Raw genomic sequence first — 12,328 nt, forward strand, 5'->3', positions numbered from 1 at the left:
CTCCATTGCTGCTTCCATGCTTTGAGACGAGGTTCAGATCTGGTTCGGCCCAACTCGATAGCCCAGCCCAACACAGTGAACCGCACGCACCCCTCTCCGCCCGGTCATGGCCTCCTCCTCTACTTCCCCGACTGAGTATTACTCGACCGCTACGTATTCTGGAGGGACGATGACTCCTTCCCCGTCGGCGAGCCCACCGAGGCGTTCGGCACCAACTCCAGGGACGACAAGATCCGCGTCTGCTTCCAGTTCGGCGACCCGCCGCGGCCCGCCCGCCTCTACCTGTCGTGGCCGAGCGGCACGGATCCTTTTGACCGGTTCTCCGCCGTGGCCACCCACCACGACGCGGTGCTCTTTCAGATGACCTACCCTATCCCCGTGCCCCGCCGCACCTACCCCTACGACATGTACGACTACTTCCTCTACAGGACCGGTGACGGCTCCCCGTCGCTGGATCTGCTCCCCTCCGTTGACGGCACCATGGTCGAGTTCCGGGCCCTGTTCGGGGATGGGACCTTCCGCTACACAAACTAGCACCTATGCAGGGTAGAAGACCTGGACATCATCGTCCTGCGCCATGGCGATGATGACGTTGCTGTGACGGAGCTGCAGGTCATCAGGACAGAGGAGCCTGAGCTCCACGTCATCTTCCTGTCCAGGTCCAGTTCCAGGCCCATCCGGTGGGAGGTCAAGAAGCCGCGGGTCATCTATGGCCCTGACCTAGATTTGAAGCACCTCCTGTGGCACTAGTCCGCTGACGCGGTCATCCTGTTCGGGAGCTACCTTTGCTGGATTGATTATTGCCAAGGCGTAATTTTGCTCTACAAGGTGTTCAATGACAACCCTGAGCTCCAGTACCTGGCATTACCTGCTCAACTGCCTAGCCTGGATCATCATATCCATGGTCAATCATTGTTCGTTATGTACATGACAGTAGGTGTCAGTGAGTATTGTGGCGTCATGAATTTTATCAGAGTGGCCGATAGCAATGGCATGATGTTCAATGCAAGATCCGTAAGCACTTCCTGTTTCACAGCTAACTCCTGGACCTTGAGGATAACAGAAAGGAATGAAATGGTCTGGGACATAGATGTTGTGGTCGAATCAGATGATTTTTGGGTGCTTGATTGTTAGAATAGGCGTCTATGGGCTGGCCACATGGGCCTTGGCGCCCACGCCTGGTGAGGCTGGGGCTGCCCCTAGGGCTTTATGGTAGATGATTATGATTAGGCAAGGATCTCCGTTGATTGGGTGTATTCTATAAACCCCAATGGATCCTTGCCTATATATATATATACATATATTGTACTTCCTTGTACTCAATAATCAATCTACTATTTTCCTATGCCATATTCACTTACATGGTATCAGCCGCCTACAATTCTTTTCCGCTGCCCTAACTCGCGCGCCGACCCTCGCCGTGCAGCGCTCCCGCGCGCGCCGGCTCGCCGCGCAGCGCCTCCCCGCGCGCTGGTCCTCCACCCAGCAGCGCCCACCCCTCCAGCCACCATGCCTGGAACTCCCCCCGCCTCCCCCAAGGCTGGGGATGACTCGGCCTCCACTGCCACCGCCGCCCAGGTCGAGGAACTCGGCCTCCAGCAGCACTTCGCCAAGGAGAAGGCCAGCGCAACAGCCGCCGCCGCCCAGCGCCAGGCCGCGCGCGACGCCGCGCTGGCGCGCGCCCTGCAGGCCGAAGAGGAGGCCGCCGCCGCTGCCAAGGACCGTGATGCCGCGGCTCTACGTGCCAGCGAGGCCCTGGCGCGCGCTGCCCAAGAGCGCGCGGCCGCTGCCTCCTCCGATGCAGACTGCTCCAGCGCTCCTCCGGCGCCCACCGACCTCCACTCCGCCATGTTACTTCACGAGGCCCTAGCCCTCCTGAACCTTCATGCACAAGCGGTCGCCGTCAACAACATCCGGACTCACGTCCCCATCGTCCTCGACGTCGACTCCGGTAACTTCAACCGATGGCGCGATCAGTTCATGCTGACCCTCGGGAAGTTCTCGCTCCAGGACCACGTCTGCTGTGACCCTCCGGTCACTGTCTCTCTGGACTGGGCGCGGATGGACTGCGTCGTCAAGTCCTGGATCGTCGGTACACTTACCGACGACCTCGCCGAAGTCATCTCTGCTCAGGGCTCCACTGCTCGGCATGCTTGGCTCGCCGTTGAATCCCAATTCCTCGGCAACCGAGAGGCGCGCGCCATCCACCTCGAGACGAAGTTTCGCAACTTCGTCCAAGGTGATCTCTCCATCACCGACTATTGCCGCCGCCTGAAGAAGATGGCCGACGACCTCACGGCCCTCAGCGAGGTCATCACAGATCGCACCCTTGTCCTCAATGTGATCCGTGGCCTCAATGAGCGTTTCGATCACGTCGGGGCGCTTCTTCGTCGCGCTCGGCCCTTTCCCACCTTCCTGGAGGCACGTGATGACCTCATCCTCGAGGAGCTCACCTTGGAGAACAGGAAGGACGCCCCTGCCACCGCTCTCGCTGCCTCCACCACGTCCGGCCCTCCAAACGCCACTCCACCGTCGTCTGGCATGGGCTCCAGCGGCGCTGGTGGCGCCCGGTCCTCCAACAACCGCCGTAGTAAGCGCGGCGGCGGTGGCAAAGGGGGCAATAATGGTGGCGGCACTGCTGGCCAGGGCCAGCGCCCCTCAGCCGGCGCATAGCAGCAGCAGCCGGCTGGCGCAGGGAGGAACTGGCCCTCCGTCCACAACCCCTGGATGGGGTCTATCCACATGTGGCTGGGCGGGCCCCGTCCTCCATTGGCACCTCTCCCGCTGCATCCACAGCTGCAGGCGTTTCTTGCACACCACCAGCAGCAGGCCCTCGTCGCGCACCAGCAGCCTGCTGCTGTCCCTGCTGCCCCTGATGGCTCCGGGCAGTGGGTCACGCCGGGCTACTACAACCCCGTCACCGGCCTCCCTTCCTGGGATCCGTTGGCCCTCGCCGCCTTCAGCACGACATCGCTAACTCCACCTCCGGCAAATGAGTGGTATTTCGACTCAGGTGCTACCTCTCACATGTCATCTCAGTCCGCCTCTCTTTCACATGTTCTTTTCCCGTGGTATCCTACTCCTTCATCTATTATTGTCGGTAATGGTTCAGTACTTCCTGTCACAGCCACTGGCTCCACAGAGTTATCACCCACTTTACGTCTTAATAATGTTCTTGTGTCACCACAACTTATTAAGAACCTCATCTCTGTTCGCCAATTTACTACCGACAATAATTGCTCTGTTGAGTTTGACCCTACTGGTTGTTCTGTGAAGGCTCTTCCGTCTCGGACCGAGATCGTCAGGTACAATAGCTCCGGGCCGCTCTATCCTCTGCGCCTCCCTCCAGCACGCCTTCCTCCAGCACATTCCCTTGTCGCTCGGGCTTCCTCTCCGCTGTGGCATCGGCGTCTCGGCCACCCCGGTCATGAGGCGTTGTCGAAGCTTGCGTCTAGTGTTTCATGTCAGATCGAAGATTGCTCAGTTTTATGTCATGCTTGTCAGTTAGGGCGTCACCTTCGTCTGCCCTTTCATGTGTCCACTTCTCGTGCGTCTAGCAAGTTTGATCTCATTCATTGTGATTTATGGACATCTCCAGTTGTCAGTATTTCCGGTTACAAATATTATTTGGTCATACTTGATGATTGCACTCATTATTTGTGGACTTTTCCTCTCCGCCTTAAGTCTGACACTTACAACACGCTCGCTCACTTCATCGCCTACGCCTCCACTCAGTTCGGTGCTCACGTCAAGGCGGTTCAGTGCGATAACGGGAAAGAGTTCGATAACTCTAGCGCCCGTAACTTTTTTCTCACCCAAGGCATCCACCTTCGCATGTCTTGCCCCTATACTTCGCCTCAAAACGGTAAAGCTGAACGCATTATTCGTTCCATCAATAATGTCATTCGCTCCCTGCTGTTTCAGGCGTCCATGCCTCCCTCCTACTGGGTCGAGGCCCTCTCTACGGCGACATCGCTTCTTAACATTTTGCCCACCAAGACCCTGCAGCTCTCCACACCACATCTTGCTTTGTTCGGCACACCTCCGGTGTACGATCATCTGCGCGTCTTCGGGTGCAAATGTTACCCCAACCTGTCCGCCACCACTCCTCATAAACTCGCACCTCGGTCCGTCCTGTGCGTCTTCCTAGGATATTCTGTTAATCACAAGGGATACCGCTGCCTTGATCTCTCTACCAATAGAGTCATCATCTCCAGGCATGTCATCTTCAATGAAAATGCCTTTCCTTTCGCTGAGCGTGATGGTCCTCGCGTTCCCACCGAGTTCGAGTTTCTTGATGCTACTGACGTCGTGCCCGTTCCGATTGGACCGTCGCACAAGCTTTTGCCTGCAGGAACCTCCCATGGCGACCCTGGCGCCTCCACTGCTGCTCCTGCTGACAACAGCGCCCCTGCCAGTTCATCTGTGGCTGTGCCTGGGGCGCCTACGCTGTCCGCGACGTCACCAGCATCGCCTGCTGCCTCCCCGGCACCCGAGCTCTACGTACCCCCTGCGCTCCGCGCACCGGGGTCCTTGGCAGGACCTCCACCCGCGCCACGCGCGGCCCCCGACGGCTCCAGCACGCCCGCGACTCGCTCTGGGGCTGGACTGTACGTCCCGCCAGCGCTTCGCGCGGCCTCGACATCTCCCGCAGCGTCACCACATCGTGGACCCCCGCCTGGGTTCCCGCCTCTGCGCCCGGAGCGCCTCTTCTCCCAGCACCTCACACGCCGGCAGCCTCCTGCCTTGTCCGCTCCGTCTCCACCGCCTGCTGCCCCGCCCGCTCCTCCACTGCCCAAGGGTGCTGTTGCGATCTCCCCAGTAACCAACCAACACTCTATGGCCACGCGTTCGAAGAGTGGTTTTCGGATGCCCGCTGCGTTCCACGCGGCGCCTTTGTCTCCAGTACCGAAGACCTTCCGTAGCGCTCTCGCCGACCCCAATTGGCAAGCGGCCATGGAAGAGGAACACAGTGCTCTCCTGACGAACAACACTTGGGATCTTGTGCCTCGTCCTCCTCGGACGAATGTTGTCACTGGCAAGTGGATCTTCAAGCACAAGTTCCAGTCTGATGGGTCACTTGAGCGGTACAAGGCGCGCTGGGTCCTTCGCGGTTTCACTCAGCGGCCTGGTGTGGATTTTGCTGAGACCTTCAGTCCTGTGGTGAAGCCTGCTACTGTGCGCACCGTGCTCTCCTTGGCCCTCTCTCGTCGATGGCCAATCCACCAGCTTGATGTGAAGAATGCTTTCCTGCATGGCACCCTGATAGAGACAGTATATTGTCAGCAGCCGTCTGGTTTCGAGGATCCTGCCCATCCGAATTTCGTGTGCCGTCTCAACAAGTCCTTGTATGGCCTCAAGCAAGCTCCTCGCGCCTGGTACAGTCGGTTTGCCACACACTTACTCTCACTGGGATTTATTGAAGCCAAGTCGGACACCTCACTCTTTATTTATCAGCGCGGATCAGATATTGCCTTTCTGTTGCTTTATGTGGATGATATTATCCTCACAGCTTCCTCAGTCGGTCTCCTTCGGCGGGTTATCTCAGCCCTCCAGTGAGGTTTCGCCATGAAAGACCTTGGTGCATTGCATCACTTCCTCGGTATGCATGTTCAGCGTTGCAGTGATGGCCTTCTCCTTTCTCAGCGGCAGTATATGCTTGATATCCTTGATCGCGCCGGAATGTCAGAATGCAAGCCGTGTTCTACACCTGTTGACACTAATCCCAAGGTTGCTGCAGCAGAGGGTGCGCCTGTCTCAGACACTTCTGATTTTCGCAGTCTTGCTGGAGCCCTGCAGTACCTGACGTTCACCCGCCCAGATATTGCCTACGCTGTGCAGCAAGTATGCCTTCACATGCATGACCCTCGAGAGCCCCATCTAGCGGCTCTCAAACGCATCCTTCGGTACATTCGAGGCACTCTACACCTCGGCCTCCTGCTGCGACCATCTACTTCGACTGATCTTGTCGTCTACACTGATGCTGATTGGGCTGGATGTCCGGACACACGCAAGTCCACCTCAGGTTATGCCGTGTTTCTTGGTGACAACCTTGTTTCCTGGTCCTCCAAGCGTCAGAACACGGTGTCAAGATCCAGCGCTGAAGCTGAGTATCGCGCAGTGGCTAATGGTGTTGCTGAGGCCACCTGGCTACGTCAGCTTCTCCAGGAGCTGCACACCCCTCTACGCCGCGCCACACTAGTGTTTTGTGACAACATTAGTGCCGTCTACATGACCTCCAATCCAGTTCAGCATCAGCGCACTAAACATATTGAGATCGACCTTCACTTCGTCCGGGAGCGAGTTGCAGTTGGTGATCTTCGTGTCCTGCATGTTCCGACTTCTTCACAATATGCGGACATATTCACTAAAGGCCTTCCTTCTTCGGTCTTCACGGAGTTCAGATCCAGTCTGAACGTGCAGAGTGGCTGACGATCCGACTGCGGGGGAGTGTTAGAATAGGCGTCTATGGGCTGGCCACATGGGCCTTGGCGCCCACGCCTGGTGAGGCTGGGGCTGCCCCTAGGGCTTTATGGTAGATGATTATGATTAGGCAAGGATCTCCGTTGATTGGGTGTATTCTATAAACCCTAATGGATCCTTGCCTATATATATATATATATACATATATTGTACTTCCTTGTACTCAATAATCAATCTACTATTTCCCTGTGCCATATTCACTTACATTGATGGCGTTGCGTAACTCCCGCACACACACTTACAATACCCTCACGTCAGCTTGGGTGACCAAAACATCGTGTACTTTGTGATGAGGCAGGCAGCGGGAAATGAGGATGAGGTAGGGTATGAGTACGATGAGACGTGACTAGTTGTCTTTGACATGGCTAAGAAGACTCCCAAGTCATCCTTCAAATATATCAAAGCGGAAGAAAACCCCTCTACTGATGATATCATGTTTATGCAGACAAGATGTGGGTACTTTGAGTCATTTATTCCTACTAAATTTCCTACATACTTAAAACTGTACAGGTAATCTCATCTCATATATGTAACTCGGGGAAGGCATGCAGTATATGCTTTTATGGAATTGCCCATAAGCAGAACCAAGGAGTCGTCAGCGTATAAATTGCAGTGTTGGGCAGGGCTCGTTGCCGCTAGCTGGGTGCAGCAGCAGGTCGTTTGCTCAACCATTTTTTGTAACCAAGATGAACAAGTAGGGTAATAGAGAATTATCTTGTCTGACACCTCACTTGTACTGAATTGTTTCACCCACGGTTCCGTTGAGTACAATTTGTACTTCACCTGAATTAATAAGCAGCATGTTAATCCAATCTCTCCATTTTAGTTGCAGTAAGCCCCCCCCCCCCCCCCCCTCTCTCTATTGTCCGGTCTAGGCAGCGCCAATCTATAGTGTCAAAAGCGTTCCGACTTCTGAATGTCCAGCATAAGCAAAATCGTTGGATGGAGTCAATTCCGACTTCTGTACCAATTCTGACGGGAGAAGAAAATTTTCTCAAATAGAGTGTTTCTGAAAAAAGCCGGATTGGATGGAGTCAACAAGAAACTTAATCGTCAACTGTAACCTTTTCGTGAGCACATTAACGACCAATTTTGGCAGACCATGTAGAAGCGAAATTGGCCTGTAATCATGTAGCTCTTCTTGTGCCTCTTTCTTTGGAACCAGGGTGGTGTTCACACCAGAGAGAGAGAGAGAGAGAGAGAGAGAGAGAGATCAACAGTTTCAGAATGCAGGCTTTGAAACAGCTGCAGCAAATCAGGCTTGAGAAGGTCAATGGAAGTTTCATAAACTTCATTGGTGAAACCATCAGGACCAGGACTTCTATTGTTCGGTGATTGTATAATTGCATTAGCTACCCAACTGAAGGCTGCTGACAGTTCTGTCAGAGCTAGGTTTGATGGATAAAGAGGTTGCAGGTCAATGCATGGCTGCCATGAGTACTAATGCAAATGATACAGAACATGCAGAACCGAAAGCAAGCATGCAGCTAATAATGAAACTAAGCTCCAGGTTGTGACAATAGAGGACAAGCTGCTGCCTAAACATCGGCCGAAATGGTCGCCATCGAGCTTGCCGTGCCGGAGTCACCGGAGTCCAGCTGCACCACACTTCCTTCATTCCTGCTGCTGATTTTGATGCCGCAACAACCAGGAAGCAGTTTGATCTTCGCCTTCGTAGTTGTTGCGAACTTATTTTAATTACCTGGCTACTAGCTGCACATTGTCCATCTTCCGCAGGTTTCAGAGGAGCTCATTTCGGAACTAACGCGTTTTCAGAGCTAGTCATCACCGTGGATGAACTGAAGCCATTCGCAGCAAGTGAAGAGCAGAGTTGCGCAGCTACCCAAGGAGAAATTGATGTTTTATCCATCTAATCTCCATGGTTCTATGATGGACTAACAGTAAGAACCGCGTAACCCGACAAGCACGCCCCTAAGCGCTGAATTGACCGTGGTGCCCTAAGGCCACCCCCCAATACTTTGTTTCTTAGCTGATGTCTAAGAGGAGAGAGTAGTAAATTGATGCTAAAAAACAAGCTTCCAATGCATACATGTGTGTTACTTGTTTCTTAGGTCTTCCAAAGCAATTTATTGTCTCACAATCATCTATGATTACTTAAAGAGCTAGTTTCTCCCATAAAAAACAAGCTCATTCTCTCTCTTCTTTAAATTGCTTACCACATCATCTTTTTCTTAGATGGATTAATATATAAAAAACTAGCATTGGGAGTGCCTAATTCAACTCATCATTTTCTTTTTGGGCAATTAATGCAACTCATCATGATATTGCTAACCAACTAAAACTCATTCACGAGCACCAGCCCTATCTCCCCACCCCAATGGCCAGTGCAGTGAAGGAAGTTTGCCCGGTTATCCAGAACAATTTACAGACAATTGATGTTCCTGTTGTGATGTCTTGTTGTTACTTGTGGCAAACTGGCAGTCCAACTGATAGGGTCATATGGAGACATTACCCCTTGTTGTTTTCTTGTTTGTAAGTATCGAATTTTCATGGCCATTCCATTTCAAACTGATTATGTCATCTGCAACATATTACGTCGCTGCTGAGATTATTGGGAAGTGATTCTGTATCTTCTCTCTCGTATGGCATCAGTATCGGGTGGTGCTACTGCTATCCTCCATGCCTTCAAGCTTCCTCTCTGCAGAGCCTAAGCATCCCTGTTCCAAAGTCTCCTCTAAACAAAGCTACTAGTTTCATAGATTGATGGTAGTTTTATCTATTTCCTTGAGTGCCGAACTGCCTCAAGGACACATTGTGTCAGTTTGATTTGTCGTGACAATTCAGATAGGATCCTTGGATTGGAATGGGGGGAAGATACTGCCTTTAGTTTTTTTCAGAAAAAATAATGGCAGCAGCTCTGTCTTTCCGGTATGTTAGCCAGCTTGTTTAGTCTTCGCAGGGTATATACCGTATATATAAACATATGCCACAAGTTAGTTGGATTGCTTTAGTCCTTACTGAATGGGTCCTGCTATGCATTGAACTGGTTTGTTGCTTGTCCTCAGGTTTTCACACACTTCTCTTCCAAACCAACCTATTTGTTCTATGTTGCATATAACTACTCCTTTAAGGTGACGAACCTCTGAGGTCTAAACCTAAAGAGATCATTCCCAGCTTTGGTTGATGGGCCACCTATTATTTCTCACTTTTTCCCATATGGACGCCTCTATTTCAATTATTTCAATGGGCAGTAGGACTTTAAGCTTTTTGTTACCTTTTCTTATGATATTGTATGATGGTATTTTGATGTGTATGGTTGCAATCCCCCGTATACGCAAACGTACACATATATGAAAAAAAAAGAAAAAATATAAAGAGGAGAGGCTCGACCGGCCTCTCTCTTTTTTGGGCCGGCCTGGCTCTCTTCCCCTTTTCCCCGCACGGCCCAATCAAATCGGCTCGGCCCGGGCACCCCCTCTCCTTATCTCCATGCCTCGCTGCCCTAGGGCGTCCGGCCGGGCATTGTCCCTCTCCTTCCCAAGGGCGTTGCCGCCTCTCTCTAGCCAGCTCGATCTCCTCGCGTGCGTGCTCGAGCCGGCCCGCTCCTCCCTCGCTCTCTCTCATTTCCCCCTCCATGCTCCCGGGCCCTCGTGTCCAAGCGCGTGCCTCGGCCGCGCCGTGCCCGAGCCGCACCGCCGCCGCATGAATCTAACCCCCCCCCCCCCATCCGAATTCTCCGCATGAGGAGCCCCTAGCCGCGGCTATATATCCTGGCCAGGGGTGCCCGTGGAGGGAGGAAGGGCGGATCTGCGAGATAGAGAGAGATAGAGAGAGAGAAAGAGGAAAGCTCTTCCACCTTTCAATCCACCACTTTGCCGTCGCATTTTGCCTCACCAGAGCTCTATGACTATCGTTCTCGTCGGTGGGTCATTGTAATAGCTACTCCTCCCCTTCTTCTTGCTCTATAGGGGTCACCGGCCCTCGTGCCGTGTGTGTGGTGATGTCGACCGGCGTTCGCATCACGTCCGTGCGTGCAGGCGTCAAGTCCGTCCATGGAGATGGTTTCGTGTTTGATTTGGTTCTGTTGTGTTTTATTCTGTGATCTGGCTAGCCTCATAGCCGTGGAGGTTGTGCCGTGCGGTGAGTTGGGTGGCCGGCTGTTCTTTGTTCTTGTGGTGATCCGACTAGTGCCCTTGTGCCGTGACCGTGAAGGTGATGCCGTGCTAATATGCTTTGTGGTGGCCGACTGTTTTGAGTGATTGGTGATCTGGCCGGTGCCCTCGTGCCGCGACCGAGGAGGTGGTGCTGTGGTTTGGTTCGGCTTTGTTCTTATGGTAATCCGTTCAGCCCTCACGCAGCGATCGAGGAGGTGGTGCTTGGAGTTGGCTGCCGGCAGTCCTTATGCTGTGATGAAATCCGATCGGCCTTTGCTGCGACCATGGAAAAGTCCCATGCTTTAGTTGCCATTTGTTCTTGTGCTATGATGAGAGCTGGCCGACGCTTAGCGCCATGGCTGTGAAAGCATGCGGGCTGTCATGAGTTGGTAGTCGCGTATGTGTTGTTGCCCCTCCTTTCTATTCGCTGAAGTGCTCATATGTTGTTGGCTGGGAATTAGAGAGCCGTTGACTTGCCGGTAGGGTGTCCGAACGTCGCCACGTTTGAACACCGTTGATTGAGTGATCTATTGCCGTGTTTGAGCGCCATAGGATGTTTGATATGAGCACCATCGTACTCGGGACGCCGGCAGCTGGCTTATAGGTGTCGTCACTGACGGTGTGTGTGTCATTGCTATGATCTATGTGTGTGGGCTGTTGCTGGGCGTATGTTGTTGTCACCTCTTGAGCCTAAGTATGGCGGGCTGGTGTTTGCACCCTCCTGTTGCCTGCTGCTGGTGCCCCCTTTATTTCGGCTGTTATGCGTACTGCTACTTTGGCAATTGTTAAGTACATTGTTGTTGGTGGCATGGCCTCGTTTGTATGGTGGCCGAGTCATGTGATGCTTGGTGCCGGCCGTATAGCTGGTATTTTTGTAGTCCTAGGCAATGACTTCATTAGTGTGTTGTTGGACTTCTGATGGAGCCCCTTCTGTTGTTTTCTTCTTCTGATCTGTCATCATTGGGGAAGTGCTGGAGCTTGCTCTTGCTTGATCAGTGCTGTTGGCTCCCCTGTTGAGCTAATTGCTGGCTTGTGTTATCTATTGTTGGTCCAGTATGGACCCGGTGAAATTGAATTCTCCGTGAAGATGCGAATCCAATTTTTCCCATTATTTAGTCGATGGATGAAGTCACATATGTCGTGGCTTGTAGGGCAATGGTGGTATGGTGCTCCTGACACTGATGTAATCATGCCGCTAATGTTGTCTTACTGTTAGTATGTTTTGTGGCTTGATCTCATCCTTTACTGATCCTGCCCTATCGGTATCATTACTTGTTGTCGCGCCTCTTTGTTATATGCGGGTTGATATCCATGGTGCTGGATGATGGAGCATTGTTTTTGATCTTTGGTCATTGTATTGATGCCTTTTTGGCTCCCCTGGTGGTTGAGGGTTCGGCCTGGTCGTGATGCTTGAGGCCCTTGTGTTGTGGCCCTATGGTTCTGAATGCTGTGATATGGTTTTATATTAACCTAAGCCCCCTTGGTTGCTGTTGTTGATAGTGTGATGCTCATAGCGGGTCAATAATGATTAACAATCTCGTTGAGTTGGGTATTATGTCGTGGCCAATGACATGCGGTGAGGCCCGGTAGTGCAGTTGCCTCTTCGGATGCCATTGTTATTACCCTTTCACCTTTGTGGTGTTTGCCTTCGTGGCTGAGTTGCCTATGGGATGTTATCGAGATTAGGGGTTATAGATAGGAGTTCAGAAACATTGTAGTTCACCGGGCTT

The 12,328-nt window shown here is 52.7% G+C and overlaps 1 protein-coding gene across 1 annotated transcript; it reads left to right on the plus strand.

Moving 5' to 3' along the window:
• The first annotated feature begins 1,344 nt into the window (after positions 1 to 1,344).
• LOC133907160 (uncharacterized) lies at positions 1,345 to 2,673 on the plus strand. The gene has a single exon (XM_062349197.1). The coding sequence runs from the start codon at positions 1,345 to 1,347 to the stop codon at positions 2,671 to 2,673; it is 1,329 nt and encodes a 442-aa protein (XP_062205181.1).
• Positions 2,674 to 12,328: the final 9,655 nt, after the last annotated feature.

Source organism: Phragmites australis, chromosome 24 (genome assembly GCF_958298935.1).
Source record: "Phragmites australis chromosome 24, lpPhrAust1.1, whole genome shotgun sequence".
Classification (NCBI taxonomy): Eukaryota; Viridiplantae; Streptophyta; class Magnoliopsida; order Poales; family Poaceae; genus Phragmites; species Phragmites australis.

Bases quoted from the DNA above. Each gene is read 5' to 3' on its own strand.
- LOC133907160 (XM_062349197.1), top strand. From the start codon at position 1,345: ATGCCATATTCACTTACATGGTATCAGCCGCCTACAATTCTTTTCCGC.